Consider the following 21,608-nt stretch of genomic DNA (forward strand, 5'->3'; position numbering starts at 1 on the left):
TGATAGTGTCTTTAAATAATGCAGTATCAGGATATAAAAGCTATCTTGAGAAATCAAATATTGACTATCATATCCATAACTAATATCATTTACTAGCACCCTAAACTACTTAAAAGCAAAATATGGTTCATATTCAGCCATAATTTTCAAAGAGAGACAATAAATTGATATAACTGAGCTCTCACATCTTTCACTATGATAGATACTTAAGCAAATTTAACATGTACACAAAAGGTGACAATGACAATTGAATTTCAGTGCAACCAAAGTGGTGTAATAAAGCTCAAAGCATTTATAAAAATCTAAAACTCATCATTGCTAAGGGCATGAGAGCACTTGAATAAAAATTCAATTAACAGGTGCACTCAGTGAATTAAGATACTTTCCTACAATGTCAGACTAATTACTCTAGAACGAACAATATAGTTACCTTTTCTTGGAATTTAAAAAAAAAAAACCCAACCCTGAGTCAACAGCATTATCATTTGCTTCAAATTCTTGCCAAACCATGGTAACACAAAATTACATTTTCCCAGTCACCTGCATATTTTCTGCTTGTACTCTGCTGTAAGTTTCTGACAAATGGGGCAGTGAGCAGCAATCTACAGAGACCTGTATGTGAGTGTGTGCAGGTACAGACACACAAGCCAAAGCTCTCTCTGTCCAACACAACCAACTGGTTGTTACACTGACAAACTGATCTTAGATACCTTGGCAAGAAATTTCAGTCTGTCAGTATGTAAGAATGACAAAGGAACTCTAAGAACAGCAACACTTGCTTTTCATGAAATACACATTACCTTGGAGAATTTTTATTACACCATCTTTGCCACTGTACTATAACAAACACAAAGCCAAAATTTAAGACCACAAGCCATTAAGGTACACAGGCCACCACAAAAATAATTATGCAAGTAGAGGCAACATGATCCAAGTGCCCTCCTCTGATAGACTGATTGGATTACTGGATCCTCTTAGCTTCAGAGCAGCTCCCAGCACAGATAAGGGAGTTACACAGAAGGGGAAGACACAATTCTTTGTGTTCAGGGCATGCATACACGCTCAGTCTCAAGCCTGCACCTGCAGATCTGCCACCATTTGATGGAAGGGCAGGAAAGTAAAGAAACTGAGAAGGTAAAGCTGGGTTTCAGTCCCAAACCTGAGAGCACAACAAACCTATTGCTGACCACTGATTGTAGCAGGACTTCCAATCTGTGTCAATGCCAAGGAAAAAAAGGGCTGGTCTTTGCCTTTTCCATCAGTGATGTGCAGCTGGTCTGCTTAAGTTTGGACTACAACAGAAAAGAAAAATTAACATGGGCAGCTACAGATGAGAAGCAGCCTAAGAAGCTTTTCCTTTCACCTCTGAGCTGTTTAGTCTCAGGCAAAAAAGGTTGGAGTCACTCTCACAGTCAGGTGTATCTCATGTGACAGTATGAAACAACTGAAATACTTCTACAAAAGAGCAATTTATAAGAAAAATATGGAACAGGAGATTTGAAGCTCAGCAGAAACAGCCAGCAGCATGGAGAGACCTGGTGTGTCATACACCCAGCAGGCATGTTTTATCTGCCAGGTCAACCTGAGTTCAGAATTGATTAATTACAGGGATCTAGGTAAAATTTAAGAATAGCATCCTAGAGGTAAAATAGGCACATAAAAGTCCAGAGTTCTTTGCCTGGGTCACTTCCTTACCAATGAAGTATTGGTATTTCATTATCAATTCCTGCTGACATTTGAATGATGAAACATACTGTGGTTTTACATAAGACAAAACTGCAATAGGTTGTGCTGTCATCTGATTTGATCTGAATAAAAGAGCACAAGGAATTTCAATCAAGTGTCACTTCAAGCTGATTCAGAGCTTAATCTCACACATCCACATTTAACTCAAGGTATAAGCACACATTTATGTGCCAGGCAAGGGATGCTGTTTTCAGGGTACTCTGGACAGCTTCTGATGCCATGTTGCTATGTCAGGGAGGTGGTCCTTCCCTCCTTCAGCCCTGGTAAGGTCACACCTGGAGTTCCCTGTCCAGTTCCAGGCTCCCCAGAACAAAAAGCCTCAGGGACATACTGGACAGAGTCCAGCAAAGGGCCATAAAGAAGATGAGGGGACATGGAGCATCTCTGGTGTGAGGACAGACTGAAAAAGCTGGACTGTCAGCCTAGAGAAGATAAGGCTCAGAGGAGTTCTTATCAATACCTGAAGGACACTGAAGGACAATAGAGGTAGTTTCTCCTTACTGGCACTCAGTGACAGGACAAGAGCCAGTGGCCACAAAATCAAATCCAGAAAGGGTCCACCTGAACATGATGAAGCACTTTTTTACTGCCAGGGGGCCATACACTGGCATAAATTGCCCAGAGAGGTTCTGCATCCTCTGAGATACTGAAAAGCCACCTGCAGTCCAGCGTCACAAAAGGGGCCAGGCAAGACCTCCAGAGGCACCTTCCAAACTCCACCGTTCTGTAATTCCACAGAGATCCTCAACAGCTTATTAAAATTCATCCTTTGCTTCCAGTTTAACTTCCAGGGCAAGTAGAAGTCAAATTCATCTGCAGGTAGATGCATCTCATTTCAGGCATCCTTTTTCCAGGTAGGTAACCATAAACTCTGACACAGCCACTGCACAAATTTTGGGCTGTTGGGGTTTAATTTGTTTGGCTGAGTTTTTTTTTTAAGTGAAGAAAGCTAGGAAGAGAGAGTCTGAGAAACAGCCTGGGCTTCTACAGGTTCTTACTATGGGCACATTCTTCATAACTGCCAACTGAGCACTTTCTTGGGCATTTAAAAAAGTGTTCAGTATTGATACTATTGCAATATACCAAACTACTTCTTATTCTAATAATACCACATAAAAATCAAGGAGCACCCACATCCTGGACAAACCTCAGCAGGAATATCAGCCAGCTTAGCCAGTGTCACAAAAGGCATCTATTATCAGCTGATCAGCTACGACCTTTCTAGGATTTAGCACTCTATCCTGCACAAGTAATCACCTCTGAAAGCTCATTCTTGCCTGAACAGTTTGTAAATTACCTTTCTCAAACCAGTCTTTCTCAAAAGAGCAACAATTTAAAAAGCTGGCTCAATTCTTCTGGAAGTCTGATTTTTACAGTTTTGGTGGATTTATATGAAGGGTTTAAAAAAGATGATGATGTGTTGTTGATCTGTGAGATTACAGAAAAATTATTCAAAGAATTGGTGTTCCCATATGATGATACATTAAAAAAATTGCAGGAAAAAAACTGTATAATACATTACACCACATGTTTTAATAACTCAAACCAGAAACCACTGGTCAGTTGCTTATAAGAAGTTCTACATATACTTGGAACTGAAGTGATTTGCTTTCCAGTTTAAAAAAAAAAAAAAAAAAGGCAAAACAAAAACCAACACACCAAAACTCCCCGACCAACTCGCAGTTTGTGTCCTTGCTATATATAGATTTATCTACAGTAGTGATAGAAGAGGTACACTGGATTTACAGGATTTTATGCTGTAGTGGGAGCTTCAGAGTCACAACACTGGACACCAGGTTTTCTGTCTTGCTTTCCCTCATTCCTAAGGTGCAGGATCCTCCATGTGAGCACAACTGACTCTACAATTCAGGATCATTTTCTTCTCTGGTGCTTTTCTAGTGACAAAATGTGAATTGAACCCAGTGCTTCCACACCTCTCCAGCAGCCAGAGCACAGTCTGAGCTCTGCAGGAGGGTGGCAGCCAGAGGACTGAGGGGTGACACAAACTGACCAGGCAGAATGTACACAAGAGTATGAGGGATTCTACAGAAGCATCATTAACATCTCTGGCAATTTGGTGATATTATGAGCATAGAACATGAAGTACTACTTCACTGCCAGTACAATATATTCATCAGTAACTCACAAGTGAACCTTATTTCATTGAGATATAATTTGGTTACAGCTTCTTTTAGTAAATAAAGCACAAATAAATTGAAGTGGATTATAAATATGTATGTTTTAAAATTTAAAACTGTTTAATCTCCTAATGTGGTCAATCTTTAGGTTATGGTACACAACCAAATTAGTAAGCAAGAACAACTTCTGTACTGCATCTCAAAATAAAGTGTTTCATAGCTTTTCTTCCTTCAGATTTACACTTCTAACAACATTATATCAACATTCAACAGCTACTTACAACATATAGCTGTAAAAAGAATCTTCTCCATGTGAAAATGTATTTTGACAAGACAGCCCCCCACACACACTTCCAGTAATTGCATCCTGTGCACTTTCACAGGAAGAGGATTTTTGGGAAAGAGGAAGGGTGAAGGCAGACATATGTTCTGTATCCTAAGCAGGGATAATAGTAAAAAATATCAGTGTGTTCTACCCAGACCAAGGAAAATCCTCTTTATAGAGGCATTTAGGTTGGAAAAGACCTTTAAGATAATTGATTGAGTCCAACCACAAACCCAACACTGCTACATCCACCGCTGAGCCAGGTCCCTGAGCACTGTGCCAAACTTGCTCATGGATGTCCAGAGTCTCAGCAAGAGCCTTGGACAAGGAACATTCATTCTGACAATTTTTGGATGCAATGATAAAAAATTCCTTGACCAAACTGAGGCACAGCAGGTGGCAAGTGCTGCATGGTTCAGCTTCCAGATGAATTGATTTTTAGGAGCAGAACTTCTAGGATACAACTCCCCCGAGTCACACAGTGCTTCACAACAAATGTACACACTGCAGATCTTCCATGGAAAGCTGAGAAAAGCTAAAACCACAAGCAAAATCATGCAAATTTATATTATTTCATAGTGCTATGAAAAAATCAGTAAAGCAGTTAATAACTACACATTTCCAGCAGTAAGAAATTAAAATTACTTCACAGGGATTTAAGAGATGCTCATCAAAAATACAAGTTGTGTTTATGGTTTTTATCATAAAGTTACAGGATCTTAAAATTAGAATTAAAAACATGGTATCCAGGGATATTTAACACTACAAAAATTGGTCTCTAATTATCCCCACTCTGAATAGGATTAATTTTTAGCATTTTATAACAAAACTACACATGGAATCTTTGCCCCACCCATCCCCAAAGGTGTGAAAGACAGAAGACTAAATGTTAATCTATTCTGATAAGCCATCTCTCATAATATATGAACCTGAAAACCCTGTGAGTCTTACAAATACTTAAAAATTTTTATCAGAAACACTGGTAACATCAAATATTTGAAAACTGTTTCTGAACAATTACTTTTTCCTGGAAAAAAAAATTAAAAAGCAGTAACTCAATCTTAGAATTTTCATTCCAGGGCTTTCAGAGAGGGGTACCCCCATATTCATGAGAACCAGAGACTGACCAGCTCCTTCACTACCAATGCCCTTGAGGAAGCAATTCTTCCTGAACGATCATAATTAGCACAAGTGTTGCCACAAAAATAAGTGTTTACTGGAGCCTCACCAGGAAAAATAACACAAAAATATTTGTGAGGTTTTTTTTTTTTAATTTCTTCTATGGAACACAGTTTTCTCAATAGGAAGCAGAAAACAATATGCTGTCCCAAGGGAGGAAGAACCAAAATGGAAATGAAGAGCCATTGTGACATCCTGCTTTATAGCAGTTTGTCAATATGCAATCACCAAGAATGAGGAAATTGGCACCACAGTTGATTCAAAAATACAGAGGAAAACTACAAAGCATTTTCTCAACCCTCATCCAAAACCCACAATTCATTCCCCACACAAGCTCCTCACAGGTTTTTACAATGCTCTGCAATGACAATGCTCAGATCCAGGACAGAACAGTGACTGCTGGGAGAACATGCCCTTTCCCTCCAACCTGCAATTCTAACTCTTCCTCACACCACAGTTCAGAGTGGGATTTTGTGACAGTTTGCTCAGTTCTGCTGAGCCCTGATCAGGCCCCTGATCCAACCATCCTGGTGTGGACTCCACTAATACCCAAAAAGGAATGCAGGGTTCCAGACTTCTGTAAGATGACCTCACACCAAAAGCTGATATCATGCCAGCCCCTGCAGGCTAGAGACCATTTCTGAACAGAAGCAAAGCTGTTCTGCAAGCCACCAGGAAATAAAGGGAGAGAACAGAGAGTGCCTTAGCATTTCTTACAAAATAAACCCCAAGGTTGTTGTTGGTTTTAAATGGCAATAAAAGCAATGCTACAGAAGGAATGTACAGAAGTCCCTACCTCATGCCCTGAAGAGCTGTTCCTAAAGATGTTTTCTCCCCTAAAGGGAATTTCCACATCTGAGGACAGAGAGCTGCCACTCTCAATCATTTCCCATTTCTACACAAAATAAATGTTCCTGTATGGAAAGGACACACAGCAAAATTGCTACTAATAAAATGCTGGCCTTTATTATACACAATTTATTGTGTATTTATGAAACAGAGGCCAAATCCTAGCAGTGTGAAAACTGTAAGACAGGGTGCTTCCTCTAAAGCTCCCCTCTCTTGTAAGTATCATTCCCACTACAGCAGAGGACACCATCATCTCCACAATTCTCACAAGCAAAACAGCAATGACCACAAAACAGCTGCTTGTTCTGCACAGTGGATTTCTGGAGTTTCTATCCAATGGCCCCTCTTTCAGATTCGTATTTTTAAAAGAAAAAAAAAGCTTTTGCATTAAAGGATCTCATAAGCACTCAACCTTCATTAGTATTACTATCATAGTAGGACTACGCAAGTCTTTTATGCAAGAGCCTTTTGTCCATTCAGATTTCCCAGATTTCCCCCCAGATGCTTTCCTAACCAATGTTTGTTTGAGTCATTATTTCCCTTGTCTGTTTCATATTACAGTGAGGTATAAAGACATGAAAACTGCAGACTGGAGAAGAGTGCACACATTTGCTGTGGAACTGACAGTACCTCAGGAAAAAAATCAAAGCTGCACTAATCAAAGAATCTTGATGGATCAAAAACCACCAAACAATTGTTACATACCAAAGAAGTACTGATGCAAAGACAGGCATGGAACACAAAAAACCATAACTAAAGGAATCAAAAGGACCATTAGAGAGGAAGGAATAACATCCCTCTAAAAGAGGAACCGGTAGGTTTGTTGAGTTATATTCATTACTGTCTCCCTCTTCTTTCACAAGAAAATATGAATGATCATTCATGAAGCTGAAAACGTTACTGAAGCCAGTGGGAAACATTCATAGCTCATCTTGGCTACATTTCCAGTCTTCATTTGAATAATGAGCAACTGCTCTGTCAGACATTAAGGTTTTTAATGACTGACTGGTGAATAGCTCCAAGTGAGCTTGTTCTCTGCTGTCTCCTCCTCTTCCCCGAGATCTCCATTGTTCTATTTTAGGTAAGAGGGTACAAGAAAACTTCAGTGTTAGCATGAGGGGAACACTGACAGAACTGTCTCAATTCTAATATTAGCTTATTAAATGAACAAAAAATAGCAAAGTTCAATAGAAGCTAATGTTCAGTACAATATCTAGTACTGATACACATTATCTTCCTTTACCTTAATTTCAGAACCAGTTAGAAAAATACCTATTCAGAAGTTTCTTATAAATTTTCTTACAATAAACTTCTTCAACATGGAAACACAGGCTTTTAAGAATTCAGCAATTATTTCTAATGGCTAGTTACCCACTTCATAGTTAGTTATACTCTTTTAGAAGCTCGTACACAGAGTAACTGCAGGATATCATGAGAGCAGAAACAGTCAAGAATTTATCTGTACAGTTATAGCAACTATCTAAAGCTCTTCCAGAAAGCAACAAGCTTAAGAGTTATCTAAAAAGTTACTGGTATGCAACAGACTAAAAATATGAATTTAAATGAAATTTTAAAGAAAATACTGCATGCTTCATCACATTTTAGTCACACTGATCACTTAAAGCAGAACAATTATGTCAAGCCACTAACTGCAAACTGAAGTAATTGGGCATCTTTGTCAAGAGATTGTAAGGAATATCTAATAGATGTTACAGGAATATTAACAGTGCTGAGGGCAAGACATTTCAAATAACTCTAAGTGTACTACGTCGAAACTGCAAGAAACTTAGCTTTGATAATTAATATAGAAGTTCATTCTTCCTGATGTAAACCAATATACATTTAACAATATCCAGGGATATCTGAATTTCAGTCAAACCCATCATAATTCTCTGTTTCTCAGCCAGTCAGCACCTTTTATCCCTTTGCTTCATACGTCTTTTACAGTCTCAGGTAAGGATGTATTACAGACACATTCTCACTAAATTTCCTTTGTACAGAGGACTACTGATGAAACATTCCTTCAAGCCCCAGTGAGCTACAATTGGTGGCCTCCCCAGAACCACGTTACTTAGTTCAAAAGATTCCTGGTCTAACCTTGTAATACAGTAATTGCAACATTAAGAACAAGTGCTGAAAAGCAATTTTATTGTGATAAACAAATACAGAAACAAAAAGGCCTCTGGGGAAAAAAAAAGTATTTACATCCTCTGTCCAAACAACTAAAAAGAAGTAAAATCAGTCTTCCTTAATACTTAGTTTATCTTCAGAATTCCCCCATGAGAACAAGATAAATAGAGGGAGTGAAGTTCCATTAGTACTAACAGCAGCTACTCTACTTAATCCTTCAGATTTAAGTCATGGAGAACTGGCTCTGTAAAAGCAAAGACATGTGCAAGTATAGCAGCTGCACAACAGTAGTCCTCCACTTCATATGTATATTAAACACTTTCAAGATGCTGTGCTGCCAAAAATTAATATAATTAGAAAATTAAATGCAGAGGTATATTTCTCTTAAAACACAGATGCATCACTAATACTTTGCTTTACAACTGATTTCATGTCATTGAAGGAGACCAAAGAATAAATAAAAATCTAAAGCTTCTTCTATACCTTCTGGTCACTAAGCTTGTCCTTTTAGAACATAAAGCAGGAATGTGCATTTCTTTTCTTTGTACACCAAATCCAAAGGTTTAATGCAGTCAGATCATAGAATTGTTTAAGGGGGAAAAGACCTTTAAGATCACTGAAGCCAACCATTAACCCAGCTTTTTCCTCTACCTCCCTAAAAATCTAGAGACTATTTAAGGAGAACACAAAACACCTTTGTTATAACCACTACTTAAAAAAAGGCATGCAGAGCTAGTAATTATCAGATTATGAGAGTGCTCACTGTGCTGCCTAGATTTTAAATACAGTAGTTACTCTATGGACTGAATTTATATTGCACATTTGAAGAAAGAGCTACTGTGCTTTACTACCACCAGTTAATTAACAGGTTAGGATGAAGTAGGTAGGTGAAGGCAGTAGTGAAAACTTCAAAGTACTTTATTTTTAAAGATGGTATCTCACAGCAACATGTGCAATACCCCACGAATCTGGTTTATATATCTGAAAGCTTGAACAGTATTTTTCGAAAGGACCGCTCTTCTTCTTATACTGTTCTGCAAAAGTTTTAACATCATCCAACTCCTAAAATTCAATAAGTTTCATTGAACTATTTCAGGGAAACATCAAGGAGTTATGCCTAACCTGTAAATTGATGTAGGCAGAACATAAATGCTTTCTGATTGATTTAACACAGTGATTTCTGAGGAATTCCACAGGACAACAGTTCAGAATAAGAAAGCATAAGTAAATGGTGCTTAAAAATAAGAAGATAAGCAATCTAAAACAGGTTTAATTTAATACCAAGTGTTTCCATTAGCAATTAAAAAGTTAAATATTTCAAAGATGCACTGAAGTTTATTCTGTACCACATTCAAGATCTAACAATGTAAACAAGCATTCTCTACTCCCTTCTGCTCAGATATTCTACTGATGTTTTAAAGATGACATTTAGCAAACCCTCGAATTTCAATTGAGAAGCTCACTGCACAGCTGAAGAATCTTTTCACCTGCCCATCCAGATTCATATGCACCATTTCCCATCACAACAAGAGAGCATACTGAACAGGATTATTTCAAAAGCAAAATACTAAGTAGGGCTCTCTTTTGCTCAGGGAGCAGCTGAAAAGCACATCATCTTTCCTTCAATATCAAGGCAAAATCCTGAGAAGGAAAAATTTTATTTGCAATGAAATAATTGTAATTAGTTGAAACATCTGAGTTGCTCAAATTAGTATAACTGCAAAAATATTTTAGTCCCATTGTTAGTTACACTTAATAGCCCCAAGAACACATACAGGTGGTTTTATTGTTACAAAAAATAAGACAAAAAAGCAAGTTAATCGTGCAGCACTTTGCACCTTTGTGCAACTGCCAAGGGATAGAGCCTCTCCCTTCCTTCAGGTGTGCTCCTCAACAGGTTTCCCAGAGCAGTAATTCAAACAGTGAACAGACCGTTTCTGTGGTGTTAATTTCAGTCTTAACAAACCTATTCAGAGCCTGCTTGTTAGAAGTGTCACGGTCAAGGACATACTTTAAGAATATATATCTGTCCTTGGTTACATTCTCAGGCTGATTTTTGAAGGTCTTGCTTTGCACCTTTCCCAACCCTCCCAACCTCTCAATTTTTCAGTTAATCCCAACAAGTAAAGGCTCTGAGGAAAATGTTGTATCTCTTAAATTCTCTGAACAGCCCACAGTGGATAAATGTTTCTGGGGGCTCCCCCACAACTATCATCATTTTATTTTCACACATGCCTTCCAATGCACTCTGCTGAACAGCCACATCCTGATGCTCTTTTGATCACATGTACAAAACCAGTTAAAATCAAGGATGAAACTCCAGTGGGGTCAGACAGGAAACATAAACCTGGAAATAATTTCCTAAGCATCACCTAAGAGTAATCATCCTAAGAGAATAAAAGTTTGGGGCTTTTTTTTGTAGCCTACCTAGTTTCAGTGACTTTTACCACATGGATGGAGTTCCACTATTGCATCACTATGGCTACTTGAAGACATTTGCCACAAGGCTTACACCAAAGGCCAGGACCTCCTTCTGACTTGTTTCTATTACCATATGCACTCAGCACACAAAAAACCCCACATAACTTATCTGAAATGTTATCTCAGACTGAGTGTGCAGTGGCAGCCTAGCTACACACACAGATTTAATACTGGGCCAGACACACACACACAAAGAAAAGCACATTATTTCTAAAGATCTCTCCTAGTCCCAACACACAGAGTAAGAGTTATTATTTAAACTAGCTTTAAGTTTCCTTAACATAGTCAGTTACAAAAACAACTGGTCAATTTCATCTTTTTATTTATAAACAGACATGGAAACATGTTTAAAGATCCAGGTGACCTATCACAGCAATTCAAAGGTAACAAAGCATAACCTACGAAAGCACAGTGAAATTCACCAAAGTCTTTCCTAAATTGCCTAAGATGAAAATCTGCAGTCTTTCCAAAGAGTATTCAATTCAATGAGATTATGTGGCTCTCTCATTGTGTATGCTTTCCCTATGACCACATGATTAAATACTAAGCAGACATAAGCACCCAGGATCTTGTCTTCCACAAGGCCCAAGTATTGTCCTACCTATGACAGTGAGCAGGTACCAGAACCTCTAACTTAACATTTTCCATTGATAGAGACAATATTACAACAGAAACCTAAATAAGACATAGCCATGGTTGACTGTCACTGTTAAACAATGCAAGAAAGAATCATTTCCCTGACCCTCCAGAGGGATCCTCACCTGCTGTCACAGAGAACATGGCACTGCTCCTGGGAAGCCACAAGGGGGGAACAGCTTGGCTTTTCAGATAGGAAGCAAAACAGCATTACTGACAGTGGCACTTGCACAAAGGGCTCTACTACAAGAAGTGACAGTGCCCAGCCTTGTTAATTTAATTTTCTCTCTGACTAAGATAGAAAGATGATAAGCAGAAACATGAAGCAAAGGAACCACCCTTCTGCTTTGGACAGCCTCGCTGTGGAAAGCTGCATTTGAAAAGCTGAATGGCACCATTAAATTTTTACATTTTTATCTGAAAGCATTTAACTTCAGAGGATCCCTCCAGCTGCAATTGCAACATTCAGAAAGAGAATTTTACATTTACTTCCCTGAAGATAGCATTTCAAACCCCAAATCTGGGTAAACTGATCACAAAATAGCAAATTGCACCCGAAGACATTAGACTTTCTGGTGGAGTGGATTTTTTTGTTTGGTTCTGTTAGTTGGGGTTTTTTTTGTGGTTTGGATTCCTTTTTTTTTTTAAAGGAAAATATGAAATACATACAAAGACATTGCACATTTTTAAGAATTACACTGAACTATCTACTGATATTTTTCCAATGTGGAGCTTAATTTTAAAATACATTCTGCAAGAAAATCTAATGTCTTTCATATTTAGAGATGTTTGAAAATACTGCTGGCTTGGTTGCAGGGCAAAAAATCACTTGTAATTTCCATAAATCTGTGCTCAGGTTTGAACATTCCCTTCAACTCAATTCAGTCACCACCAGCATCCACACCTTTACCCTTCACCTTTCATTTATTCTTCTTCAGGCCCTAAACAGAGCTTCTCTCTCATGAGAAAAAACACCCAAACGAAGACACTGATTGCAAACTGGTTTTCAATTCAATCTGACTGTCCATTTCACTCTTGTCCTCTCGCACATTCCATTTCCTGTTTGTCTATTTTCATGAGCTTAAGATATGTTTCACTTTGTGAAGTTCCCAGCCTAAAAGCGCTGCTAAAAAGGCTGGTGTCTCAGTGTTTCCCTAATAAAAACAATTATTTGTTTCACAGCTTAATTCCTTCCTGCTTCTCTAAAACTGTTAACCAGGGAGTACCTGTTAAGAGCGCACTGCATCCACAAGGTGACATGCAGTAATTGCTCTAAAAGAGGATCCTCTATCAATAAAAGTCAGAAACCTTTACGTTATAGGTCAAGGGCACAAGACCTTCAAACGAGGGCACTGAAAGTTCAGGGAAAGCACGCCTTTTCTCACCTTCCCCCCCACCCCTTTAAGCTACTTTCTAATAATGAGAAAGTATTCAGTCCAAAAAATTCTGGGTGTGCCAAGTACTACCATTCACAGGCATTTTAAATAACTTCTCATACTGAGGCTCAATTACAAACACTCTGAATAGCCTAAAACACACAGTACAATTCCGACAGAATAAAAATTTCAGTATCACAAGTGGCATTTCATTGTCCAGCTGAGGTTAAGTATCTTTTCCATCTTCGAGACTGGCAGTATAAACAGCAATATATACAAGTGGCTTTGAATTTTAATATGTTGCTTAATAGCGAAAGTTATTTCAGTGCTTTATAACAGCCGCTTTAAATACACAACAGCGGCAATAAACCACCCCAGTTTCAGCGAAAAAATCCCAACCACACTCGTCCACAATGATTTAAAGACAGAAACGTAAAGATAAGTACAGAAGAGGTTGCACAATAACACATGATCTTCCCTATCACATGCTTGGCAGCGCGCTCGCTGCCCGGCGATACCCGGTCAGACCCCGGTGCACTCCGGCCGCGCAGGGCAGCGCCGGACACCCCCGGGACGGGGCTCCAGCCCGAGTGTCGGGGCCATCCGCGGCTCCGGGAGCACGGCCGGAGCCCACGGGGAGCGGGAGCGGCGGCAGCGCGGGGCTGCGGGAGCCGGCGGACCCTCTCCCCCATTCAATCCCTCCTCGCTGCCCGCCCTGCCCTGCCCAGCGGCGGCGGCCGCGGTACCGGGCACGGCGGGGAGGGCGGCCCCGGGCTGGAACCCCCGGCAGGACCCGCGCTCCCGGCGCCTCCTCCGCGGCCGCGCCGGCACTTACGCTCGAAGTCGGAGTCGGACTCGTCGTCGCCGCGGTCGGGCTCCTCGTCGCCGTTGGACTCGGTCTGCATGGGCTCCCCGTCGAAGCTGACCACCCTGCGGCCACCGCCCGCCTCCTGGTCGCGGGCATCCCGCAGGCGGGCGAAGTACTCGGCGGCGAAGCCCAGCAGGTCGGACGGCCGGTGCCGCAGCACCTCCACCGTGTAGCCCTGCAGCAGCTCGGTGAGGCCCGGCGGGATCTCGATGCTCATGGTGCCGGACACCCGGGAGGCCGCCTCGCCTCCCTGCCTCCCACCCTCCCTCCGTCCGCCCCTCCCCGCGTCCGCGGCCGGCGGTGCCGGTGGCGGTGGCGGTGCGGGCTCAGGGCCTCCCAGACGGGCGCGGACCGACTCCCGCCGCTCCGGTCACACGAGCCGCGGGGCGCGGAGGGGAGGGACGGGACGGGGCGGGAGCGGCCCCGAGGCGCAGGCGCGGAGCGGGCGCGGGAGCGGGCGCGGGGCTGCGGCCGCGCGTGCGCGGGGGCGTGGGAGGGGGCTCGTGCGTCACGGCCGGGCGCGGCGGGGCCGGGGCGGGAGCGGGCGCGGGGCACGGGGAGCGGGGGCGGCTCGGCAGGGGACGGGCCGGGTCACTGGGTGTGTGCCTGGATGGTTCCGCTCTCTGGGAAAACTGATGTGCGCCCGCCGTTCTGCACCCGCCGGAGTCGTTAAACCCCGGTCACGGCGGGTTGGGCCGGCTGTGAGCGGTGTTGGGAAACCTCCGGGGCAGAGCTGGCGGCGGGATGTGGGGAGGGCCGGAGGTCAGGCAGGCGCCTCCTCGCCGTCGCTGCTGCCTTTTTATTTTTCTGTGATTTCACATCAGTGGCTCTGCACATTGATTCCTTGTCAGAATCACAGAACAATTAGGTTGGAAAAGACCTCTGAGGTCAGTGAGTACAGCTTTGACCAAACACCACCGTGTCTAGCCCATGACACCGAGTGCCACATCCAGAATTTAATCCTTAAACACGTCAAGGGACGATGACTCCACCACCTCCCTGGGCAGCCTGTTCCAGTGTCTAGTCATGCTTTCTGTGACAGAATTCCACCTAATGTCCAACCTTAATCTCCCCTGGCACAGCTTGAGGCCACATCCTCTTGTCCCTTTGTCGGTGTCATGGGAGAAGAGACAGATTCCCACCTGGCTACTCTCCTTTCGGCTATGTCTGGAGAACAATAAGATCTCTCTTGAGCTTCCTTTTCTCCATGCTAAACACCCCCAGCACCCTCACCTTCTCCTCATCAGACTTGTGTTCCAGACCCTTCCTCAGCTCCATTCCCTTCTCTGCACTCACGCCAGCACCTCAATGTCTTTCCTGAATTGAGGGGCCCAGAACCAGACACAGCAGCCAAAAATTCAAAGCCACTCATATATTGCCTCACCAGTGCCAGGGACAGAGGTTCTCTTTCCTCTTGAAGCATGTGAGGGTGTTCCAAAGCTCCCCCAGGAGCAGGAGAACGAGATTTTTTGACCTTGGTTGGATCCAATCGAATTTCCATCCAGTTCTTGGTTGGAGTTAGATTTAGGACCTATGACCCTCAGATTCTTGTCAGAATTATGTCATTAGAGAACAATTCTTAAGTCAGTGCAAGGTCTTCACACCTTTTGATAAACACTGAATAGAGCCATGATATAGTCTGAAAGGGTAGCAATAGTATGGATCTGATAATAACAAAGCATTACAGATAAGAATTGCAGAAAAATTAAACACAGAATCATAGGATGGTTTGGGTTGGAAGGAACCCTAAGAGTCACCTAGTTCCAAACTCTCTTGCCATGGTCAGGAACACCTTCCACTAGACCAGGTTGCTCTAAGCCCCATCCAATCTGGCCTTGAACACTTCCAGGCGTGGGGCATCCACAGCTCTGTGTCAGTGTCTCGTCACCCACATAATTGCTGCTATGTGTGAGCTTTGGAGATACCCATTCAAATGCCCTTAAATGCACTTTATTCGGATTTTTGCTTCTGTTTGTTGTGCAAAACCTGTTATCTGTGTGTACAGGGGAAATTTGGCAATTGCTCAGGGTCTGCGTGGAGTGGAGCCATCAGCCCTTGAGGTTTGACGTTGCTGGGAAGCTCCTCCTGGGACAAAACAGACCTGTGCAAACATGACTCCAGGAGAATACGGATGTTGGCTTAGTGACACCGCTGCGTGTTGTCAGTGTACATATTTTTATTTAATTATTCTTTTGTTTCAACAATAAAACGGCAAAAATCGACTTGTTCTCAAAATATAAAATTTCACTTTGGAGCCCAGAATTGGCTGAGGCGGCACACTGTGTGTTTTGGTTTTGTTTGCTCGTGTGCCAAAGAGTCCCCTCACTCATCCAGATGGCTCTCACTGCACTCCCAGATAAAGGCAGCCTGTGCATCCCTGCTGCATGGAGGTCACTGTGGCAGTGCCAGAGCACCACATCCAGGGCTTTTCCTGATGGTTCTCACCTCTGAGGGAGGTCACTTGCAAATTTCATGGCACATAAAGGTATTCTTTGTAATGCAGCTCCCATATTTGCATGCAGAGTAAGATTACATTGTGTATCCATACAAAGTGAAAAAAAAATTTTAAAAGCACAGGATTTGCCAAATCTCAGCAGTTTATCCAAAGATTTTGTATGAAGCTGTTGCTCTTAATTTCTGTTCTTTTCTACAACAAGAACAACAGTTGCTCTACTGCCTTTTTCAAAAGATAATTAATACTGATTTTTCATTTGCCATTCCTACCATTATTATGTGGCTGATGTTCTCAAACATTACAAAAGCACATTTCACTGCTCAATATATGTACTTTAGCTATTGACAGAATTGGTACAGAGAAAGATTCTGATCAATGTGAAAACTATGGTTAGTTCCCCCAAAAAATTAGGATTTCTGACAAGATCTTCCCTTTGCTGATTGGGTGCTGAGGATATTGCTGATGATGAAGAGGTAAAAATGAAATTTCAAAAATTCTCTAAAAATGGTAAAACAAAATACCAGTAAAAAGCACTGGCAAGACGGTTCAAAGGAAGAAAGGGAAAGTCTAATTCCAAGAGAGTACACTTTTTTTTTCCCCATTTTTTTGCACAACAGCCAGCCACTTTACAATTGCCTGCTTTTGGCATTTGTCAGCTGTTGTATTAACTTTTAATGTTTGTTGATAATTTTGTGTCATTTGTGTCTGTGAATATTAATCTAGTTATTTATTTGAAAGAAAAGTGTTACCAGTAAATATTGTTAAGTCTCTGAAGGGCTACATTGTATTGGCCTTCTGATATTTATATGCCCACACACAACTAATCAGCTTCAGGGGAAAGTAAAGAGCACAGCTCTGTTTATTCTCTTCCTGAAGGTCAACGAACAAAATCAAAAGCATCCAAGGTCACACAAAGTGCATTTTCAAGTTGATTTACGCCACAGTTTATCCTGTTTCTTTATATACTTTTTTTTTTTTTTTTGGAAAACATCAGAATTGAAGGCACAAATGTGCAAGAAGCTTGTTGGCAATGAAGTTAATTGTTACAGTGCCTGCTGTGCATACAGAGAGCACATCATGTGCTTTCTTTCTCCCTGAATTTGCATAACTTTTAAAATTATTACTATAATAAGCATTCACATTAAAAGAATGTTAGAAAATAAATTAGAAAATGCACTTGCAGCCTTAATTTGATCCCCTTTATAATAACATTTTTAATTCAGGCAGCATGACCAAAGCAATTTCTTTCCTCTGGTTTCATGGCATGTTCAGCACCCAGTATGGAGTTAGATAAGACTTGTGTAGCTGATGAAGCTGGTCCCCATAGAATTCCTATCTATCTATATATATATTTCAGTATATAGTTCTCCTAATAATTTCTTAGTGGCTGAAAGCTATTCCCATATATACCACGTGTCTGTGCTCCCAAATGGTGAAGTCTCTTCCATTTACTCTGCCTGTTCTACCCAGATCTGTGTGACTTTGATGTGTCATTAGTGAAACTGTTGTGGAGCTTCAGTGCTTGTCCTGCTCAGGCAGGAGCTGCAACGTTGCCAGCAGAAAGAGCAAAATAGTCTGTGTAGTCTTACACTGGGGAAAAATAACCAGATTAAACTTCCCGACTGGCTCCTTAAAAAGTAAAATAAATCCTTTTATAACGAGTAATAATTCACTTCTCATAAACCTGTCAGCACCAGCCAGAGCTCAGACACTATATAAACATATGTACATCTTGGATTAATTACACTTGCCTTCAAATTCCATACAAGGATCATGCAAGAAAACACTAAATATTCTGATGACAGTTTTTAGTGAACACAGCTTCACGTTTTCCACATCCCCCTGGTGCTGAAGCCAGCAACCAAGGTTTGTCACACTGCAGCAAGTTCCAGAAGTTAAATACCTGTTAGATAAAGCAGCACTTCTTTTTCTAACATCTGGGGCACTCTTCCCAGATTTACCAATTCCTCCTACTCCTGGTACTGCAGGATTTGGCAAATTATGTTTCTGCTTGTGTTTTTTATTTGCTGCTTTGTGATTTTGTAAACCTCGATCTTACCTCAGCCCTCTCAAAATTAAGGTCTGACATTCCTACTGGTCTCTCCTCCAAAAGCAGCTGCTTCTCCAGGATGACATGAAATGCTCCTTTCTGTAGCTGCTCAGCTTCTCTGTGCCTTTCACGAGCACTGTGTGCAGTTCTGGTCTCCACAGCCCAAAACGTGGGCTCACTCTGGTTTTACACAGCAGAAAAATGGCTCTGTCTGTTTTATTATCCAACATTTTTCCTTGGATTTTTTGGCTGCCACATCATTATGAACTGAATGTATCCAGTCTTCATTTTAAGATATAAAGAGATGAAAAAAATCCCATTTCCCTTGCTCTGTTTCTCCCATGGCTGACCACCCCCATTGTAAAAAACATGCTGAGTTTTGCATTTTAATTTTTCTATGTTTAGCATTCAAATATTTTTCTATCCACTTCTCACTCCAGTTGCTGCAAATGTGCATAAACATCAGGTAACTTTGTGCATAATGTACACAAACCTTCTGAGGTTGCATTTTACCAGGAGTAATAGTAAAAAACAAGTGACCCTGGGCTTAAAAACCAGGATGTAGAGATCCTTGAACACCGTGTGCTAGATGAAACTGCTTCTCCTGCCTCTCTCTGGTTCCTTCTCAGGAAAGTGCTAAACCTCAGAAACCAAACTTAGGTGCTCTAGCCAGAAGGTTTGCTTGTGACAGTAAGCAAGATTTAGTATTTATTTTGTTAGCCTTTAGAGTGAATAGCTTGAGTACTGTATACTTCAACAAATCATATGGGACTGTCTGTCAACAGTACAAAGAAAGGAGAAAAAAAAATCAATCTTTTCTTAAAATAAATAAGTGTAAATACTTGTGTCAGCTTGAAATTTGTTACCTTGACACTACCTTTAGTACATCAAAAATATTTTGGATAATTCTTAGAGAGATACCTTGCTGTATTGGTTGATAAATGTCAAAGTATCAACTTGGGAGAAACATCTGTATAAATGTCCAGATTTTCATTGGTGTATTTTAGTTTGTGAACATAGAAAGCACTGATTCTGTTGATAACAATTACAAATTTTCAGGCAGTAGAAAACACCAAGCTTAAAATACCTGATTTTGTAAATCATCTAACCTAGATGTTACCTAGATGTAAAAAGAAATACCTCTGACTATCATGTCATACTTGTGATGTAAAATGGCACGTGTTTGATTCTAGATAAAAGCAGTATCTGTGACATAAGACGTGTGGGATGCCCGTGTTGTCTAAACTACCCTGAGCAACACTGTATAGCAGATGTAGAGTTTATGGTTGCCACGTCAGAGCAGCCCTAAGCAACGGCCCTGCTGTGCAAACAGGGGATATTCAAATAAGGACTTAGCTAAGCCTTTGCCTCTCTTGCACTCAAAGTGGTAGCTGTACACATTTTGGTTGTACTTTCATTTCTGGCCCCAGCACTGAAAGCTTTGCATTAAGACCTTCTCCACAGAGGTTGGTATGAGTTCTGGGCAGGGGGAAGTGCTGGGAACAGACTTTGTGTGTGTCCTGTTGTAGCCAGTCCCTCACTGGGTAGCCCTGATCCTGCTGGAGGGCTGTGTTGGCCTTAGAGTACACAGACATCACTACTAAACAAAGATAGAAGGTTTTCAGATTGCTTTGTTTTAAGAGAAGGAAGAAAATTAACCTCCCTGTGACTTGTTCAAAGACTAATCTGAATCCAAACTATCAATTGCTGTCTGTGTTTCCAGCAGAACCTGTTCAAACACAAGCTGGTTGATGTTGAGGGGTTTGTCATACGAAGAGCTATGAAATTTATTTTTCCCTTGAGCCTTTGCTTGAAAATCTGGAATTGTCTTCTGCTGTCTGTACAAACTTGTCCCATCCCCATCTTCTCACGTTTCCACCTGACACAGTTCAGGTTATGAGCATTTCTGTACTGGGTCCCAGCCTGCCACTACCCAGACATTTATGGCTTTGTCACTGTAGCTACAGCTCCTGTTTTCACATCTTCTGTTGTTCCCTTTGCAGACTGAATATTATTGACCATTTTTCACACTTGACATTTGCCCATTTGTCATGTATCTTCACCAGATGCTTGTAAAACAACAATTGGCCTTCCCCTTACCTCCAAGGTTTACCCTATATCCACCATCTATCCCTCACCCCATCTTGCTTATCTCCCCTGGGAGGTACCTGGAGCCTCCTTCCAGATCTCTCTCTCCTCTTGCAGCACCTGATCTCGCACTGAGACAGAAGCCACAACTCCTTTGCTCTTTGGCCATGTTTTCTGGTGTCCAGCAGAAGCCATTGACACATTCACTGTTCCCAGTGTTTGTGTCCTGCCCTTTGGTGTTCACAGATCCATCCCAGGCACAGAAGTGCTGTACACAAACATTGGGGAATATTATGATGGAGGGCACATTTTTCAGGTCAGCATGGTGTGTTAAGTGCTGAAATTGCAGTATTAAATGTAAATTGCAACAGTAAAAATGAGCTTTATTCACCAAATCCACAAATTTTTATATTTCCCTCTGAGAACCCTTTTGTTGGCTTCATTACAGCTGTTTGCACTTGTTTTAATTAAACTCACAGCACAGTATGAAGATCAGTTAACCAGTTTGCAGGGAAAATCAGTAAGCAGTTCCTATTCTATTTTACTGTGTTCTTCACATCCTGTGCTTTGGTGTGCACTATGAAAATGCTGGTAGAGAATTCTGTATCTCAGGGGAGGATAATGGAGATATGAAACTTCTCACTTCTAAGCTGGTTTTCCAATTCAATTTAGGTTCTTAAGTTTTATGCAAGTATTTGATGTTTGACTGCAGCGTGGATGCCTTCATTCAAGGAAACAGGTGGTGTTATCATCCAAGGCAGAGGATTATAAGGCCACCTCACCATTTCCAAGTCCCTCTTTGTCAGTCTCAGCAACAAATGGTTGGTTTGTAGAGCTGAAAAATGCTTGCTGCCTTCAACTTAAATCATGTCTGCATATGAAAGTAATTAAATGGGTGTTCCATGTAAAGTGCTGCTCCTGAGGGGGGTTTTGACTTTAATTCCAAGGCTATCAGCCCAGAAGAGTTGCATTAGGGAAAAAGGAAAAGAAGAATCTGGTTTTAGAGAATGCAGCAGCACTGCCTTTTGTTGCAGTTGCTTTGAAGTGTCTCTCCATTGACATCTAGTGTCCGTGCAGGAAGAGCTTTAGATTCCTCACAGCCGTGCTGGCAATATTTATCTATAATTTTTAAAGATTTTTTCCCTGTGTAGTTATTAAGAGCTCTTATTGATCATACCAGGTCAGCCAGTAGGTGATGGTGCAAACACAGCCCTCTCCCTACTCCTGATAGTGACATCAGAGACATCCATGTATGTCTATGTTCTGAATGGCTCCAGGAACCCTTTT

At 41.4% G+C, this 21,608-nt stretch overlaps 1 protein-coding gene across 1 annotated transcript in view; it reads right to left on the reverse strand.

Annotated features, from left to right (window-relative positions):
• Window positions 1-14,070, reverse strand: part of PRKAR2A (protein kinase cAMP-dependent type II regulatory subunit alpha) — a 58,372-nt gene extending 44,302 nt beyond the window's left edge. The window contains exon 1 of the mRNA XM_009091139.4: window positions 13,696-14,070. Within this exon, the coding sequence (XP_009089387.3) occupies window positions 13,696-13,945 (250 nt within the window). The 5' untranslated portion in view covers window positions 13,946-14,070. The remainder of the gene's footprint in view (window positions 1-13,695) is intronic.
• Window positions 14,071-21,608: the final 7,538 nt, after the last annotated feature.

Source organism: Serinus canaria, chromosome 12, assembly GCF_022539315.1.
Source record: "Serinus canaria isolate serCan28SL12 chromosome 12, serCan2020, whole genome shotgun sequence".
NCBI lineage: Eukaryota > Metazoa > Chordata > Aves > Passeriformes > Fringillidae > Serinus > Serinus canaria.